This window comes from Paralichthys olivaceus, chromosome 7 (genome assembly GCF_024713975.1).
Source record: "Paralichthys olivaceus isolate ysfri-2021 chromosome 7, ASM2471397v2, whole genome shotgun sequence".
NCBI lineage: Eukaryota > Metazoa > Chordata > Actinopteri > Pleuronectiformes > Paralichthyidae > Paralichthys > Paralichthys olivaceus.
The window spans coordinates 2,866,845-2,884,753 of record NC_091099.1 but is presented as its reverse complement, the minus strand read 5'-3'; the positions used below and the strand labels follow the sequence as shown (position 1 = coordinate 2,884,753).

Genomic DNA, 17,909 nt, shown 5'->3' with positions numbered 1-17,909 from the left:
CAAACACTCAGAAATCATCATGATCCATGAATTATTCCCCAAAAATCCCCCAAAATGTAGTTTTTCTTTAATCCTGCTCACAAATAAAGAAATAATCCAACATAGAAATGGAGGTGGTGAAAACATAAGCTCCTCAATGAAGGTAAAAATAAACTATTAAGTTAATTTAGCTCAAATGAGCCTTGAAATTAAAGCGATCACATATTGGAAACTGTAGAAGAGAAATGAATAATGAGCCGAATGAAAAGTTATATGTTAAATTATAATAAACAAAATGTATAATGAGAAAAACAAAACAAAGAAAAACATGTTTTTTTGTTAAATATTCTATTTAAAGACAGAAAAAGTAAATAGAATCATAATTTGTATAATTTGGTTGTTGTTGCATCTTTTGTTTGAAATGCTTAATTAATAATCTATTTTTATTTCTATTGATGAAATGAATAAACAGTGAATGGTGGCTCGCTGCAGACTCACCTTGCTGTACTGAATCCATGGGCGGCTGTTTGCAGTCCTCTGCTCTGTGTCCGTTAGCACCACAGTTATAACACGACAGGCTCCCTACCGCCCGTTTCTGGCCTCCGTTTCCCATGATGCCATGGGGCTGGTAAAAGCCAAAGCCCTGCTGCTGGTCAAGTGGCGCAGGGCTGTGGCGGTAGAGGGGCGGGGGCATCATCATCGGGTAGGAGAAGGGCGTGGAGCCGGTGGCGCCGGACGAGGCCAACAGGGGGCTGAGGTGGAGCAGAGGACCCAGGGTGAAGAGGGAGGGGCCGGCCGAGAAGGGCTGCAGGTAGCCAGCCGCAGCGTATCCAGGCAACGCTCCATAGGCGCCGCAGTTACCCCGACAACCGCAGGAGCTGCAAACGCACACGGAAGGGGTGTGGCCTGAACTTTGATCCAATGAGGAGGCAGAGGACGGCGAAGGGGAGGGACTGGTGGTCGGCTGGGCAGGGTAGTACGTGTTCCCAGGTACCGCGGCTACAGGGACGCTGCTGGTTGCCATGGAAACAAAGCCACCACTCAAACTCCCAGACTGCGAGCCGGACTTTGTAGAGGGACAGGAGGAGGTGGAGAAAGAAGAGAAAGAGGAAGAAGAGGAAGAAGGAGGATAGGAGTAGTATCCAGACAGAGAGGGGGATGAAGAGGATGACAGGTGGAAGTGGAGCGGGGGGTGGGAGACGTGGTGGAGGCTGTTGGAGGTGGAGGTCAGAGCAGAACTGGTTTCTACCATCAGGCCCACGGCGCCTCCCGCCTGGAGAGAAGACGAGTCCATGTTCAGCCCGGGGAACAGGTTCTCCAGCCTCACCCCCACACCGAGCCCCGGACTGAAGCCCGCAGCCGCCACTGGCAGACCCGAGCCCAGCGGCTTCGTCCTGTCCTCCGTGCACAGCGGAGGGGGTCGGGGCTTGCGTGGGGAGGTCAGGATACGTGCCGTGTTTGAGACCGGGCAGAGAAGGGTCTGCGGGTAGCTGGCCTGTGGGTGGTAGGGAGACTGTGGGAGGCCGAAGGGGAGGTGGGAGGAGCAGGAGGGAGGGAGGGAAGGAGCTGGATCAGTCTGGACGGGAAGGACCTGGGCCGTGGGACGACTGGAGCCTGAGGGACAGCTGGAGTTCAGGAGGAAGAGGCAGGAACGGTCCTTCTCTGGAGCTCCTCCTCCTGCTTCTGGAACCGACACTCCTGAAACACGGATTAGATTTCACAAGTTTTATAAAATATAAAATAGCATTTGATCTTGTCATGATTTTGAACAATTTTAATAACTTTATTACTCTATAGCTGCTTTTAGACATGCGCCAAAGTCCAGACATTTCCTGAAAATTTCCAAAGATGTCTGAGTCAGTTGCTTCGGACATTTTCCGGAACTCTTCCTCCAGCCTCCCAATTTAAATATCCGGAAAATGAGTGAGGTCACGTGAGAGTGTGGCAGGAAAACAGGAGGAATACAAATATCTCAGGATGACAAAGAGGAGCCGCACACGGAGAAGATGTCCAGACCCAATTTTCAAGAGCTCGTGTCTGAAAACAGCTGAAGACATTCACAGTCCAGTTACAGAACTTACGCCTGTGAATGTCTCTGCTCCGGTCGAAGGAGGAGTCACAGCAGTGCGGCGTCCGAGGGGAGCAGGAGGAGCTGGAGTAACCCGAGGACGAGCTGCTGTCTGTGGAGACGGGGTGATGGTGCGACGCAGTGTCCACCTCCACACGCAGCTCTCCTGGAAAACATTTCAAAACAAATTCAAACTTCAACCAGGAGCTGCTGAGTCTCACACAACTGGACACATCTGCTCCGGAGGAGATGGACACACACACACACACACACAAAAAAGATTTAGTCTGATATTTGATATGAGACGAAAACTGGCTTCTGTACCTGCAGTGGAGATGGCATGTGTTGAGGGTCCCATGTGACTGGAGGGCGTCACCCTGGCGATGCCACTGCACGAACGCTTCTCCATTTTCATCTCCCTGCTGAGGACACACACACACACACACACGCAAATAAGTGTCCTTTAATAACCACAAGGGGGAGACACTGTTCTTCAGTTGCTTCTCTGCAAACATCTGCAAACCTGTGCATGGAAAACCTACGGTGGCCCGGAGAGCTCAACACACTGCAAGTTAAGAAAACACATGCAAATAGAAAAAAACACGTGTAAATGAAGAAAACAACTTCATCAACACACTGAACCAAAGCCAGGTTCATCACTTTTGTGGGTCCCCTGGAAACATTTCCGCACTTTGCAGCACGTTTGTGTATTTGCATGCGTTCAGACTTTTTGCAGCACACGTGTTGTCAAACTGATGAAGCTGTTTTCTTAATTTGCAGTGTGTTGAGTTCTGCAACCGTAAAAAAAAGCACCGCAGGAACTTTCCATTCTCACACACACACACACAGACCTCCCCACTGGAGACCTGTCGATGGTGGGAATGGAAACAAGATCAGAGATAACAAGAGGACTGTGTGTGTGTGTGTAATTAAGAGAGACAGAGCGTGGAGACACATTCACACTTGCACGTCCGTGTTTTTGTGTTTTGCATGTAGTTGGTTATCTTCTGGTCAGTACACGATATCTCTCCAGCCCACCTACAGCTGGTTAACCATTGACACTGAACGAAACGTTACTGCTCCATATTTAATGTGGAAATCAGCAGCCGATCAGTGCGTCTGTTAATCGTTAATAAGGACACACATCGTCTCTGTAAGAGCAGCTGATATCAATACCAACAAGCTTCGGTAAGTTCAGATCAGAACTGCGTCCACACCGAACTAAAGACAAAACCAATGTGAATCTTTGACCGTTTGATTGTCAAGTGTTTTTAAGTGCAGACAAATGTGAGAAGTAATTTTTAGGAGTTTGTGCTCTGATGATTTTCTCCAGAGAATGTGAGAGAATTTAGTGAAAATCCAGTCGTGGGAGATGTTCTTCAAAGAGAGAGAGAAACTTTATTGTCTAACAGGATGACGCTTCACTTCCTGGTCCAACCCAGTTAATGTTTCGCTCTCAGCAGAGTTTGCATACAGGGAAGACAAACTCTGAACACAGTGAGCAAAGAAAAAGTTGTACGACGCCGGAGAAACTTTCTGCACTCTCTCAAATACAGAAATAATGATGAGTTAGCTTCTTGATTTGGTTTTGGCTCATAAACCTCCCAAAAAAGAATTGGAAAATATTTGTAATTGATGAAGAGACACTACCTTTCAAAGGTTTTAGAACAGTGCACACAACTGTCCAGCAGGGCTGAGCGATAAATAAAGTTTTATTGAATAAATGAATCATTGTGGTGCCGAAGAGACGCCAATAAATTCAACAGATTTAAGGAAACTCAGCTGATATGAAAATCACATCATTTTTTAAATTAAATAAAAAACTCCAAACCTAATCATGACTCATACCGCTCGTTGTCGAGTCCCACTGGTTAAAACAGAGCGACACGTGAACCTCTGCAGTATTGAAGCGGTTTCACAGAAGAAAGTTTGAGAAGAACTGTGATAAGAACTTTTGTGTTTCACTCCACTGACTTTTGAAGCTCCAGCTGCGTCTTCAGTTTCTTCTTCGCTCCCTGAGTCAAGTCGTACTTGTTCAAATCCTCCTCTGTCAGCGCTAAAAACTGAGGGTGACACAGGAAAACCAATCGGGACGAGTGGAAACAGGAAAACATCGTAAGTGTGTTCAACTCAAACCGTTAGATGTTAGAATGTGAAGCCGACCCACCTCCTCCATGGTGAGCTGTTTGAACACGGGGTAGTACTTATGGAGCCGCAGCTTGCGGAGCCAGTCCAGGATGCCGTTCTGCTCCGGGATGTTGGGCTGAGGCTGCAGCGGTGGCTGGGCGTGAGACTGGGAACGGGACTGCGAGTATGGGAGGGACTGGGAATGTGAGTGGGACACCGGCTGGTGGAGGGACTGAGGCTGGGCGCTGGTTTGCGGGTGGAGGTGGTGTTGGGAGTGTTGAGGGAACGCGTGAGAGGGACTGTGTTGGGGGTTCGGCTGGGGGGAGTTATCGCCGCCGCCCGCCATGGGGCGCTGGCTGGGCAGCGGCGGCAGAGCGGGAGGGAGGGAGGACAGCTGCGGGGAGAGCTGGGGAGGGTGAATGGATGGAGGGAGAGGAGGTGGTAGGGAGGAGAGGGGAGGAGCGGAGCGGGTCAGGACGGAGCTGTGGGTGCTGACGACGGGCTGGACGCTGGCCACTCGATACACCGCCCTGAGAGGGGAGAGGCGGTTAGACGAGACACGATGATGATGACGGGCGACATGAAGCAGATAGAGAAGAATCTGACCTGTTAGCTCCTCTGTACTGAAGCATACAGCCCAGATCTGTGAGAAAACAAATGACCTTCATCATCCTCATCATCATCAAAACAAATAACAGCTGAAATATATCATCTCACAGTCTGTATAAGAAACTGCTGTCTGAGTGTAACCGCTCCTCTCTAACCACGCTGAAGTAAGAAAAGGAAATCCCTCACATCCTTCTACCTCGGAGTTTTGTGGAAATCCTGCTGATAAACAAACTTTTTAGAATTTCCAATAGATCAGAGCAGAGGTGAAACATAAAGAGGTACACACAGAAACACACTGTGCTGTCGGCTATATATATATAGTCTCCCTGATGAAGTCACACTCATAGAATCAAGAACACAGACAAGACAGAGACAGACACACACACACACACACACACACACCGACACACACATGAGGTCACCACACTCCAGGCTTCCCAGCACAAACATGCCACGCTGAATTCCTGCAGGAGACCAAAATAGACCCCATCCGCTCCCTCTGACACCTCCAAAACACAAACTGAAAATCCTGCCTGTGGTCTGTCTCACCCCTTCATTCTCCCACCAACCAGGACTCAGACTCACGACCCCCCCCCCCCACTCTCTCTCTCTCTCTCATCACCCACCTCAGAACCCAGACATGAAATGTTTCATCTTGTCCCGTCTCAGCCCCCTTCCCTCCCAACATCTAAGAATAGGGATCCCCTGTTTTATAACCCGGTTGCCCTCGATAAAGTCTTGCCGGCTTTATAGACTCACTGACTAGAAGATGGATGGTTCGATTCCCCCGGTTCCTCTAGTCTGAATGTTGAGAGAGTTGCTGACGAGACACTGAACCCTAAGTTGGCCCTGAACGTGACTTGCAGTAACAACTTTGAGAGGTAATTAGGGCGCAGACCGCCCCTGTGGTAACCCCTCACCCTAAACTGAAAGGTTTGAAGTGCCCTGAAACTAGAAAAGCACCATATAGATGCCATAAATTTACCTTCAGCAGTTCAGATCTGTCTGATGACTGCAATTCCTATTTCGTTTTTCAAAAAGCAGAAATCAAATCCAGATGAAATGAATAATTCATCAACAATGTAAAAAATTAAAGACGTACTCGAGCTGGAGGTGAGCGGGCAGGTTGGGGCTACGGGAGCTGTGGGAGGGGAAGAAGGTAGAGGGGGGAAGGAGGAAGAGAGGGAGGAAGGACAGCTGGGTGAGAGAGGCCTGGTGGAGGTAAAGAACAGCTGGACGCTGTGGTGCTGGAGGACGTGGCCGGGCAGCGCTGTCAGACACCTGGGTGTGGAGAGAGACGGGTCAGCAGGGAGTCAGACGGACACAGGGAGGCCACAAAACTTCAAATAGCTTTAAAAGCTGCAGGAAGAGAAACGGATTTGGATGAAGCACACATCTCTGTGGTGTTGGCCTACGTCTTGTCAGTACTACTGTGGATATTTTGTTTTCACGCTCAAACAAGCACGCCGGGCCAGTAGGTGGTGATAAAGTCTAAAACAACACTCCCTCAAATACCAGAGAGGAACGCTGCGGTCCGTGTAATATTGGACGAGGCAGACGCCTGAATGTCGGTAATGAGAGTCTAACCTGGGGTCCGGCTCTGAGGACTGAGGGAAGAACTTCTCCACTCCTTCATCGGGGAACGCCTGTGACAGCTTAAAGTGAAAACACACAGACACATATAAAACTAAACCAAACATATTAACTTTCTATGCTGACGATACTGAGCTGTACATCCCCAAACAACCAAGCAGCGATGTCATTTTCAGAAACAAATGACTTATTTATTCATTCATAATGTCACTAGACATTTCAATCTGTAGAATAACTGAAACCTTTTACTTTTCTATGAACTTGTGCGTCGGTAAAACTAAATTATACTATTTCCCCAAAACCCCTGAAGCAAAGAATGATGTGATTCCATGGTGCTAACCTGAGACAGCAGCTCCGTCACCTCCTGATGAGTTCGGACAACGGACAACACAAAACCATCCGACCAGCTCACCTGCAGGAGCAGGAGGAGAGAGGAGAGGAGGGCGGAGGAGAAGGAGCAGAAGAGGGAGGTGGTGTGGAGGAGGAAGGAAAACATTAAACATGTTAAAAAAAAAAAAAAGTTTGTGTGAATATTAACTTGTTGCTCTCACTGGACTCACCTCGAACACACATTCACCGGTGTCTTCAGATGTGTGCGTCACTCCTCTCAGCGCCACCCTCTCAATCACCACTGGAAGAAGAGCAGGTTGTTTCACAGACGATTAAACTTCACAACTTCACTCCCTCCAATTAAGTTTGACAAAAACACTTTCAGGCTTTAGGCTTTAAAAGTGCTACATGTACGTGTTTTGTCTGCCACTGAACGTAGCGTCTGAGAGCAGGTGGTGGGTGATGGTGTCGGATGGGTGGAATGGTAGGAACGTGAAATAGGTGTGTGTGTGTGTGTGTTTGTGTGTGTGTGTGTGTGTGTGTGTGTGTGTGTGTGTGTGTGTGTGTGTAAGCAGGAGACCCACAGTTATGGATTTAGACATTAAACTCCGCAACTCTCTATTTGAAACCACATGAGGCGTGAAGGGACAAGCAGCAGGGGAGGAGGAGACATGAGGAGGAGGAGGAGACAAATCAGGAGAGAGAGAGACATGAGGAAAGAGAGAGAGAGGAGTTACTCTCACTGCGCGCGCACACGCACACGCCTACACACACACACACACACACACACACACACACAGCGCTCACCACCTTGCTGTGTGCCCGTCGGGCAGCAGCTGTGGAAGTCTCAAAATGCCGACTGCCATTCACAGTAATCTAGGCTGCTATACACACACACACACACACACACACACACACACACACACACACACTCACACACTTCAGTAATCATAGTGCGTGTATATAACACAAGTGTCAGAAGTGTCCTCAAGGTTTTGTACATTGATAAATATCCCTCACTTAACCTCTTATCACAGTATTTACACGTGAAAACACGTAAAACTAACACATGAGGGGAACCGATCGTGGCACCTTCACTTGTGTATGTCTGACAGTGTGAGTGTACACTTCTCTGCATATGTACCGTGTTGCGTTTGATGCTGCTGACAGCTATGCAGTGTGAGATAGCTGAGCATTGTGTTACAGAGCACGGAGCCGCAGCAGTGACAGACTGTGGGACACCACCTGATCACTGGCTCATTGATTCAAATGGGTATTAAATCACACCCTTATGCTTTGCTTCATTAGATTCCAGGACTTTATTCATTCACTGTGCCAGAACCACGGAATTACAAAATCCTCAAATGAAACTGTACCTGTTTAAAAGATTAACAAAGGAAATGTAGAAATATAAAAATAAGAAACTATAAAAATAAAATCCGAGGTCATGAGGGTGAATATAAGAGCAGACGAGAGCCTTGGTCCCCATGAGGGCGACTGGTCCTGACAAGGTCAGTGTTTATGCCGGAAAAAGTCTCAAAGAGGACTCACGCACACACACACACATGCATGCACGCACACACACACACACACACACACACACACCTCAGCCTCAGGGCAGCATTCTTTAAGCTTAGTTGTAGTGTTCACATGTGCCAACATGCCACATCTTGTTTAACTGGGCTTAACCGGGTGTATAGCACAACACACACACACACACACACTTCATGCCGACACGCACAGATGCAGGGCGGGGGTGAAACCATATATACACACAGTGAGCAAGCAGCACGCTGCGATCGCACAAAGTAACAACACACAACAGCACAGTGAAGAATGTTTGCACTGTAGAAACTAACATGTATTTAAGTGGTGCAGGATCTTTGTGTGTTCTTCTACAGTCGTTTACCTTTTCCTGATTTCCCCTGTTGGGTCTTTGCCGCTGCATCCAGGCCTTGTCCAGCAGGTAGAGAAGGGGGGAGATGAGGAGGAGGTGGTGGCGGAGGTGGTGGAGGAGGAGGAGGAGGAGGGGGAGGAGGAGCCCGGTCTGGGACAGGAGGGGTGAGGTCTTGGCTTACTGCTTGGTCTCCTCGTCCTATGGTGACCCCTGACCCCGGCCCTGAAGCAGTGCCGGCTTCTCTGCTCTGGTTCTGCAGAACAGTGACGAGAGATCGAGGAGGAGGAGGAGGAGAGGTCAGAATTACAGAGCAGCACCTGAACTACACAGACTACAGGACACAGGACTTGATTACAGCTCGCTTGTGTACTGGAGCACGTGTGCTACTTTGCCACAAAACCCACTAACACCTACTAACATCTGGCTTGAATGGATTCAATCGGCATTCACTCTCGGGTTCAATGTCTCTGCAGAAGAGACACGATGCATCCAGACATAAACAGAGAGGTGAACTCCTCTACTGGCAACGGGCAAGGTATACAAAACTTGGTAATTTCGGTGAAACAGAGGTGTAACCATGGTGTGGCTGTGGTTTAGGAGGTAGAACAGATTGTCCTCTAACCACGTTGTTAGTGGTTTAATCCCTCGTCTCCCCTATTCCACATGCTGAAGTGTGTGTGAAAGGGTGAATCTCAAAACTTCACTGTAAAAAGCTCTGAGTGGTCATCAAGACTAAAACGCTAAGGCAGAATTATCGGATTGCGTCATGTTTATCGTTCATTGTGAAATCTGTCTCTGCTTACAGATGAGTCAAATGCAAAAAAAAAAGAAAGAAAAAAAAGTAAACTCTGCTTCTGCAGACTTAGTCCCACAACGTTTCCCGTCTCTTCTCAACCAAAGTGTTCCCAGTTCCCACGTGGACTCCAAAACACACACAGGGCGACGCTCAACAACCATTTAGATGAATGCAACACTTAAGCTCTGTGCTGTCACTGCTTGAACAAATTAGAAGACTGAGCAACGGCGTCTCCGGGGTCTGGCACTGTGCTAAAACACAGTGAGGAGAAAGCTCTGGCGGCAGAGAAAACCAATATTTAACCATGGACTGAGAGGCCGCGCTTTTATTTATAGCAACGTCCTCGAGGAGCTTTTATAGGGAGAACAAGATGACAGTTTAAATCATAGAATCTGAGTCCACCGCTTCAAACCTTTCTCACCTCGTTTAGGAACTGCAACTCTTAACTTCTCCAAACAACTAGAGTGTTCGCTCAATGCAAACCTCCGCCAAGGCCCGACAGTCCCCTGAAGAAACCACTTTTAATTTCACTAGATCCAGATGTGTTATCTGGCTCTGCACCAAACTGCACACATCTGTAAAGTCCATGTTTACGTAATACTACAGCCCACGCTCATCAATTTGTCTTTATGACATATAAATTATATGTGGACACATTTCAGTCCCATATTTCTGTCTGTCATTAAAATCCAACCACTTTATTTCACAGTGTAGTGTATGTATATTATGTATAGAGAACGAATCACTACATTTAGTTTGATGAATTGCAATTTCTGAAACGTTTTGCTAGATGCTGTGTTTTTGTATGTACCTGTTGTTGAGTCCATTCTTTGTGCAGCAGCAGGTTTTTCATTTGCTGCTGCTCAATCACTGCAGGTCACTTTTACAGTTTCAGAAAGAAAACCTGCCCACACCACATTGGAATTAAAATACAAACTATACTGGGGTTTTAAATATGTAACTATTTCCTTGCATAGAATCACAAACACACACACACACACACACACCTCCACACACACCATGGATCTGAAAACAATTAAGCGTGCTACTGCCACATCCGCACACATTACTCACACAGCCTGACAACTCTCTGCTCTGCGCAGCCTCCACCTGAGGAGGAGGTTTTTAACTCTGCAACAAATTAGCTGTGTTACGTAAAAACAGCACAAAGTCCTGAATCAGTGGGAAAAAATCATGAGGACGACACAAGGAAAAGAGGAAGTGAAGATAAATTCCAGATATTTGGACACGTGAACCTCCCTGAACGTCGCTTTTTAGTAACACCACAGTAAAAACAAGTGAAAACAATAAAACCCAGTGTGTGTGCAAACTGCAACTCCTCAGTCATCAGCTTAACTCTGCTGTTAATTCTGACACTGGCATTGTTTTTTATGGATATATAAAGCCCTCAGATAATAGGGTGATTATGCAGGTCTGCACAGGCCCTGCAGATGTGGCCAGTGTATTGTATGTGCGAGTTCATGCCACTGATCGTCTGTTGCTAGATCTCGCTGGAGAGAACCAAGGTTTTTCCCTCTGGAGTGACTCTGCATCCAGCTGCTTTGTGTTAAAATAAGATCAAATCCTGAAGGGAAGCGTTTGGGAGCAGCGTTGCGGAGCAGCAGTAAAATGTGTCTTACGGGCTGTGGTGAAAGTAACCCAGCACTCAAGTACAATTTGGAGGGATTTGGAGTTTAATGAGTATTTATGGGTCTTTATACATCTACTCTACTATAGCTCAGAGGGAAATATTGCGCTTTTTATTCTACTACATTTATCTTACAGCTGCAGTAACTGGTTGGTTTGAAGAAAAAGATTTCAAATAGAAAACTGTGCTTTGAATGTAGAAACAAAGAGTTTAAAATAGAATGAGAAGTAGTTGAAAGTAATGGTAAATCAATAATGTAAAGAGTTTTTAAAAGTTGGAGCCACCTGAAGGCAGAATATTCGAATTCTGAGATGTTACAGAAAGATATTTTCAAAGCAGATTTAACACGATCGTCCTCACAGACATTTTAACGCCTGCTCCATTCAATGCACTCAGGCTTTTAGCTCTTATAAGTCATGTGACGGCTGACGAATCAGAAAAGACCCCGATCAGCAAGAGGTCCGCAGTGTTTATGTCATCGTTTACAAACATCTCTGCTCGTCCGGACTAAAACACAGCCCCAGAGTTTTCAGAATAAAACTGCACCAGCTGTGTTTCCAAACTAAAGTCTCTAAAACTCCAGTGTGGACGAGTATCAGTCCACAGTTGATGCGTTTTCAAATGATAACGTACATATATAGATATAAATATCTAGAGTAGATGGCAGGAGTCCTGGTTAAAGCTGTTCTGCTGTAGATAACGTACAGTGTGTGATTCCTCTGGTTTACAGTCAAACCCCGTCATTCCCTTCAGAGCGCTGAAGGAAGGAAAGAGAGCCAGTGAGAGTACGAGCATTTATAACTTCCTGGGGATTCACTGGAGACACGCACACACCCACACGCACACACACACACACACACGCACACACCACAGAGGGTTGATTTCAGCACAGAGAAATGTGCTGACCTGCACTAAGCAGGAGCCAAGGGCAACAAAACACTAAATACAAACGCTCCTCTCTGAGCTGGGTACTTTCCCTTCACTGCACACACATGTTTAAACAGTGTGCCGGCCTGCGTCTGTGAGAGCACTGAAGTGTGTGTGTGTGTGTGTGTGTGTGTGTGTGTGTGTGTGTGTGTCCACTTCTTTGTGGGAGAAAATAACCAGTGTTTTGTTTCTTTAACTTGTTCCGTCTCTGTTTGTTCTCTTTGATAAAAAAGTTTATTTCTCTTCCAGATTTCTTCTGGTGCTGATTCATAATCCTTCTGAATCCTTCGTGTGCAGGATGAATCCAGATGTTACTGTAACAGGAGGTTCATGGACCAGTCATTTCTCTGCATCACTGGGAAATCCCCTCGTCTCTCTCCTCCTGCCGTCTCCAGCTTTTATCACAACACGTCCAGACAGAGGGACCACGTCCGGGAGCACACGGCTCTCGTCGTGAACTCTTCTGTCGTTATTTTATGGTTCACCAATGTTTTAGTTGTTTAGAGACGGCACCGATCCATACGGTTATAATCATTCAGCTTCCACATGAAGGTTTAAGAGTTATTCCACAATCTACATGTTCATAACTTTGGCTTAAAATTTGATTCATGATCTGAGTTTGTATTTCAATTCGTAGACTTGGTTGAAAAGAAATGTTTCATATCTACATTTAGTTTGAAAATTATTCTACGTACGTGAAAACTCTCATGAATTATCTCAGACAAGAATTATCTTTTTTATCTGCAACTAAAAATCCAAAAATACGCTGCCTTTCAGCCGGTTTACCTCAAACTCAACAGATGATAATGAAACTGAAGCTTCCCCCCGTGTGTTAAAGCACATAAACACATTTCTGGTTGCATTGCTCCCTACCCTGTGCCCGCAGGTGCAGTGCATGAGGCAGGGTCGGCAGGCGGACAGAGGCAGGTAGGTGGCGCTGGCCTCAGGCAGGGAGCGTGCAGCGGGGGTCGGCGAGGCCAGAGGCAGGGACGTGCCGGGATGGTGATAGTGGTGGAGCGGCAGATGGAAACAAGCAGCAGCTCGTTCCCCGACAGGCCCGACTGATGGAGCCTCTGCTGAACCTCCACTGCTCACCTGGAACAACCAACAGGTGCAGTGAGACTACAAATATGGCTGCCTGGTACAGACGTTTGCATAATGAGCGACCACTCCGGCACGCCCCCTAACGAAGCCAGGTAAAGCCAGACTGGAGGCCGACATTTCCCACACAATCACAACAGAATGGACCAGCGAGCCAATCAGAGCAGACTGGGCTTCATGAGGACGGGGGGGGCCTCAAAGAGACAGGAGCTAAAACCAAGTGCTTGAGAAGTGATGTATTTTCTGAACATTAGAGAAATAACACTGATTAAAGTTATGAAGCTGTGGTTGATAATGTTTGTCTCCTTAAAGGTTAAAAGTTTTTACTCGACACACAGAGCGTGGGTGTGTCTGAAGCTTGGAGCTGACACGATCGTGACAATGATACACAGCATAGCCGGCTTCCATGCTAACGTGCCGTGCTAGCTAACCATGCAAAGTACACAGGAAATAAACTGCAAACCAGATGAAGACCAGGTTCATCACCTGCATCCGAGCTCCGAGCTCTTTCTCACGTTTTGAGACAGGACCTGTATATTTGCATGAATGTAATTTGATTGGCTGGTGCCTGCACTCAAGATGTGATTTGGTTATAGCTGAGTTCTGCACATAGTTAAACTTTTTTTGACCTCAACTTCAAGAAGTTTTGTAATAGACGTGACACGTGAACCGTTGAAGCCTTGAAGTTAAAGTTGCTGCCAAAAGAGTAAAATATGTTTAAATATTCATTGTTTGGATGTTTTTTATTGTTTTAAATGGCTTTTCTATGATTTACGATCTTTTTTTTTTATTTTGTGAAACACCTTGTACCTGAGGTTTTGAAAGGCGCTCTAGAAATACAGCTTTTTTTCGATATCATTATTTATATTATAAAGACATCGAGTTTCCAGAAATCCTTTAGTCCAATAACCACAACATGATTTGAATCTGACCTCAGTTGCTCCTCCTCCTCCTCCTCCTCCTCCTCCTCCTCACTTTTCTCTTACAAACGTGTAATTTACTTTGTTCGCTCCTGGACTAGCACCTGACTGAGGTCTGTTGTGTTAACATGCAGTCTGTCATTGACTGAGTCGCACCTCTAATTTTGTTGTTAAGTGTGAACGTGAAACTCATTTGAAACATGTTTCCTGTGCAGGTTTGTGTTTCACCTGCTATGATGATGAAGAACGCAGCCGAGCCCAGAGACACGTCATCAGAGCTTTATCTGCTTTATCGCCTCTTCGATCAGACAGTGGTTGATCACATGTTCTCAATCAGTCATTGGACTTTTGCTTGTAGACTATTTTGTTTGTCATCTCACCGGAAACAGCCGGTTTCCATATACAAGTATTATAAGTATTTATATATATATACAAGTATTTTTTTTTATAGATAATAGGATAATTTAAGTTCATATCGTGGTTAAACACAAGTTCTATGTGGGAGCATTTAAATATTGTTTCCCCTGTAGAAATGAACTTTGTTTTAACTTTTAACTTTTTTTGCTATTACTTATGTTTCTTTTACGCTTTTCTTTTTCTATTATGTTTAAATGATGTATCATTTAATCTGCTGTCTTTGATTTAATATTTCGTATTATATAAATCTGTCTTTGATTTTAAATTGAATTCATTTGCTTCATATCTTTGACGTCTTTTATTATATTTTCTTTATTTGTCCTCGTTGTGAAGCACTTTGTAATGGGCCGTAATGACAGGTAATATATAAATAAAGAGATTTTTCTCATTATTTTATTTTATCAATATTATTATTTGTCTTTATCTGCATTAGCGGTGGCATGGAGTTTCCTATAATACTATGTGCTGTGTATTAAAGCTCCATCTATAATTCAAATGTTAAACTCGTATCTGCAATAAAATGATTTCTTTAAAGCAGTGGTTCTCAAACGTGGGTCAGTGGACCTCCATGGGTCCGTGGTACACTGCCTGGGGATCCAGGAGAAGTTTCCATTAAAATGATTATAAGTTAAAGGTATTCTTTGTTGGCTTGATAAAAAGTGATTGTCTGAACATTTCTCTTGAGTTATTCTTTCACATAACTAAGCAGAAGTAAAATGTTGTTATATGTGTTTAATAATTCCAATAAGGGCCATGCCAAGGTCCCTGGAATATGTTCTATCGTGGAGGTGGTTCTTTGGTGGGAAGCGAACAGAGAACCTCTACTTTAAAGTTTTTGAAACAGGAAGGATGTGTTCACTTGAAGTGTTAACGACTGAATAGAAGAGAGGTCAGCTGGTGACCCCGGTGATGTGACCCCTCTGCTGGCTCTCAGTCTGAGCATCGGTCCCTCTCACCTGCAGGATGTCCTGGATCTGGCTGAGCTGCTGCCTCAGCACCTGCTTCTGGTGGAAGCTGAAGGCCGGGTGGTTGGAGGCCATGGTGAACAGCAGCAGAAACTGCTCCTCGGTTCTCCCGTCGTTCAGCGCCAGCCCATAGTTATTGATCACCGTGTCCGTGTGGGTCAGCGTCCGGTACAGGACCCCCGCAGCCTCCCGGTTGTCCGAGCCGAGCAAGGCGAGGGACACGAGCAGTTTGCTGCGCACCACCTCGTCGGTGATGTTGGTGAGGCCCGACAGGTCCGCGGGGTTGTTGGCCTTGATCTCCGCGTCCCGGAGCGAGTGGTAGTCCTTGCGGGCCAGGTCCTCCAGGCAGGAGCCGAGGAAGCGCAGCTCGATGGGGACGCAGAGGTCCAGCAGCCCGCACAGGAACTCGGCTCTCTGGGCAGAGGTGAGGGAGGAGAACCAGCGGTACACCCCCTCCCTCTGGACACAGCTCTGGCTCTCCACCATCCTCATACACCCACCCTGACAACAGCTGGATCAACCACAGCTGGAGTCAAAATGTCACTTTCAGCTGAGAGTGAACTCCACAACAAAGGGAGCGCGTGTGCAGGCTACGAAGGCGTGCGTAATTGCGCACTCAAGTGGCCATAAACTCTGAGCTCCTTTTGTCAACTTTCACTGAAGCCACGGTCCGAGGCTGAAACTCACTCTCGCTGTTTGTTTCCCGGCTGAAGAAGCGGCAGTTCGCGTCCCTGCAGGCGGGCTGAGCTGCGGGGCCTGTCCGGTCCACAGTCCTACTTCCAGCGCGGAAGTCTGGAGTCCCTCCGCCGAGTCCCCCTCCGCCGGTGGGACCTCCGAGCTTCTCCCTGCAGCCTGGTGGTGGACGAGGTGAGAGCACGCCGCCTCATTCAAGGAGACTCTCGGGGTTTTCTGGTCGGAGCAGCTCCTCCAAACAACGAACTCCTCCCGTGGAGCTGCTCCTCATGCTCCCCCTGAAGTTTGTGCGCGGTGCCGCCACCAGGTCTCCACCGCCTGCGCGTCAGAGCCACCGGGGTTAAAGTTTAAAAACAAGGCTGCTGCTGGAGGAGACATTCTTACAACACGACCCAGACATGAGCTCACCAATCCCCGCTGCGGATCCACAACCTCACCGATGAATCCAGTTCAGAAGTCAGATGTTGTCTCCACGAGTCCTGAAGTCGATTAAAAAAACAGCTGTGTTTAACATTATCCCAACTATTAAAAAAAAAAGAGAACGATCTCTGCTCTGATTGGCTGCGAGCCCCGTCTGTCACCGATCCCTCTCTCGTGATTGGCTCAGAGGGATTAACGCCGCCCTGCTGCTCCACATCTTTCTCTCATGCGCTCATACATTTCTCAGCTTTAGTTACTGGAGCTTTAAAGCGCCAGATACACGTGGATTACTAAAATACTCAAATAATTAAAAACAAACTGTGATAATTAGTTCACAGAACAATAAGAATAAAGACATTTAAGTGTTAATTAAAGGGTATTATGTTGAAATGTGTGATGATATTCAGTTATTTGTTTTTATCTGCCCCCTGTTCATGTTAAGTATCTTATTATTATTATTATTATTATTATTATTATTATTATATAGTTTTACGTAGAGTGAAAATATGTGGTTGTGTAATTTCATGACATTCAGGCCTGTGATTCACAAAAGTTATTCTTAATATTCTACATGGCAGCAGCAATTTAACCTCACACAGTAATACAATTACATTACGTCATCATTTAGCTGATGCTTTTATCACATTAAGTGCATTCAACCATGAGGGTACAACCCCAGAGCAGCAAGAAGCATCTAAGTACATTAGCTTAAAATAAGTACTTAAAATAAAACTTAATAGAAATAATACTGTGACACTCATTTTGATAATTATCAATATCATCTGATATGAATTTCTATCGTGATATAAATTTTAGTCATAGCCCTAATTTATATCCATAGATTCATTGTTCAACTGACTAAATACAAGAACATTTATCGACTGTGTGAAAGTCTTGATTTAATGTTTGGCCATTGTCGTGTCCTGTAGTTCATAGCTGCGACCAGAGGATGGCGTCACGAGGCCATGTCACAGTCAGTGTGTGTCGCAGCAGCACGTGAGCTCATGTGAATCCTTCACGACACATGAACCTGTCTGCACACAGGTGATGAACACGTCACTCTCTAAAAATAACCCCCCCCCCATCTAATCAGTTCATTGACAACGTTAGTCTCCAGAGGTAAACTCCACCCCCTTCAGCCAACAAGCCACGCCCCTGCCCCAACTACGTCGTGCAGACACATGAGGTAACAGGAAAATTCAGTTAATGTTGCCATGGCAACCGCATCCCTGCCTCTCAACGAGGGTGGTACCACGCCCTCTCTGCATCAAGGATGGTGCCTAACACACACACACACACACACACACACACACACACACACACACACACACACTTAGATTTCCTGAAGACTTGTCCTGACCTTTACCGTGCTTCCTACTTACCTTAACCTTTCCCTTACCTTACACACACATCCTCACC

The 17,909-nt window shown here is 46.3% G+C and overlaps 1 protein-coding gene across 2 annotated transcripts in view; it reads right to left on the bottom strand.

The window, feature by feature from the left end:
• The window catches only part of zcchc14 (zinc finger, CCHC domain containing 14), a 21,938-nt gene extending 4,029 nt beyond the window's left edge, over nt 1–17,909 (bottom strand). Inside the window, exons 1-13 of one of the 2 annotated variants that reach the window (XM_069528783.1) lie at nt 15,369–17,909; nt 12,848–13,069; nt 8,616–8,856; nt 6,937–7,007; nt 6,717–6,788; nt 6,371–6,438; nt 5,886–6,064; nt 4,781–4,817; nt 4,215–4,704; nt 4,022–4,110; nt 2,372–2,469; nt 2,061–2,213; nt 478–1,677 (exon numbers count right to left, since the gene is read on the bottom strand). In XM_069528783.1, coding sequence (XP_069384884.1) covers nt 478–1,677; nt 2,061–2,213; nt 2,372–2,469; nt 4,022–4,110; nt 4,215–4,704; nt 4,781–4,817; nt 5,886–6,064; nt 6,371–6,438; nt 6,717–6,788; nt 6,937–7,007; nt 8,616–8,856; nt 12,848–13,069; nt 15,369–15,869 — 3,421 coding nt within the window. In that variant the 5' untranslated portion in view covers nt 15,870–17,909. The remainder of the gene's footprint in view (nt 1–477; nt 1,678–2,060; nt 2,214–2,371; nt 2,470–4,021; nt 4,111–4,214; nt 4,705–4,780; nt 4,818–5,885; nt 6,065–6,370; nt 6,439–6,716; nt 6,789–6,936; nt 7,008–8,615; nt 8,857–12,847; nt 13,070–15,368) is intronic. The other variant, XM_069528784.1, reaches the window with a different exon arrangement.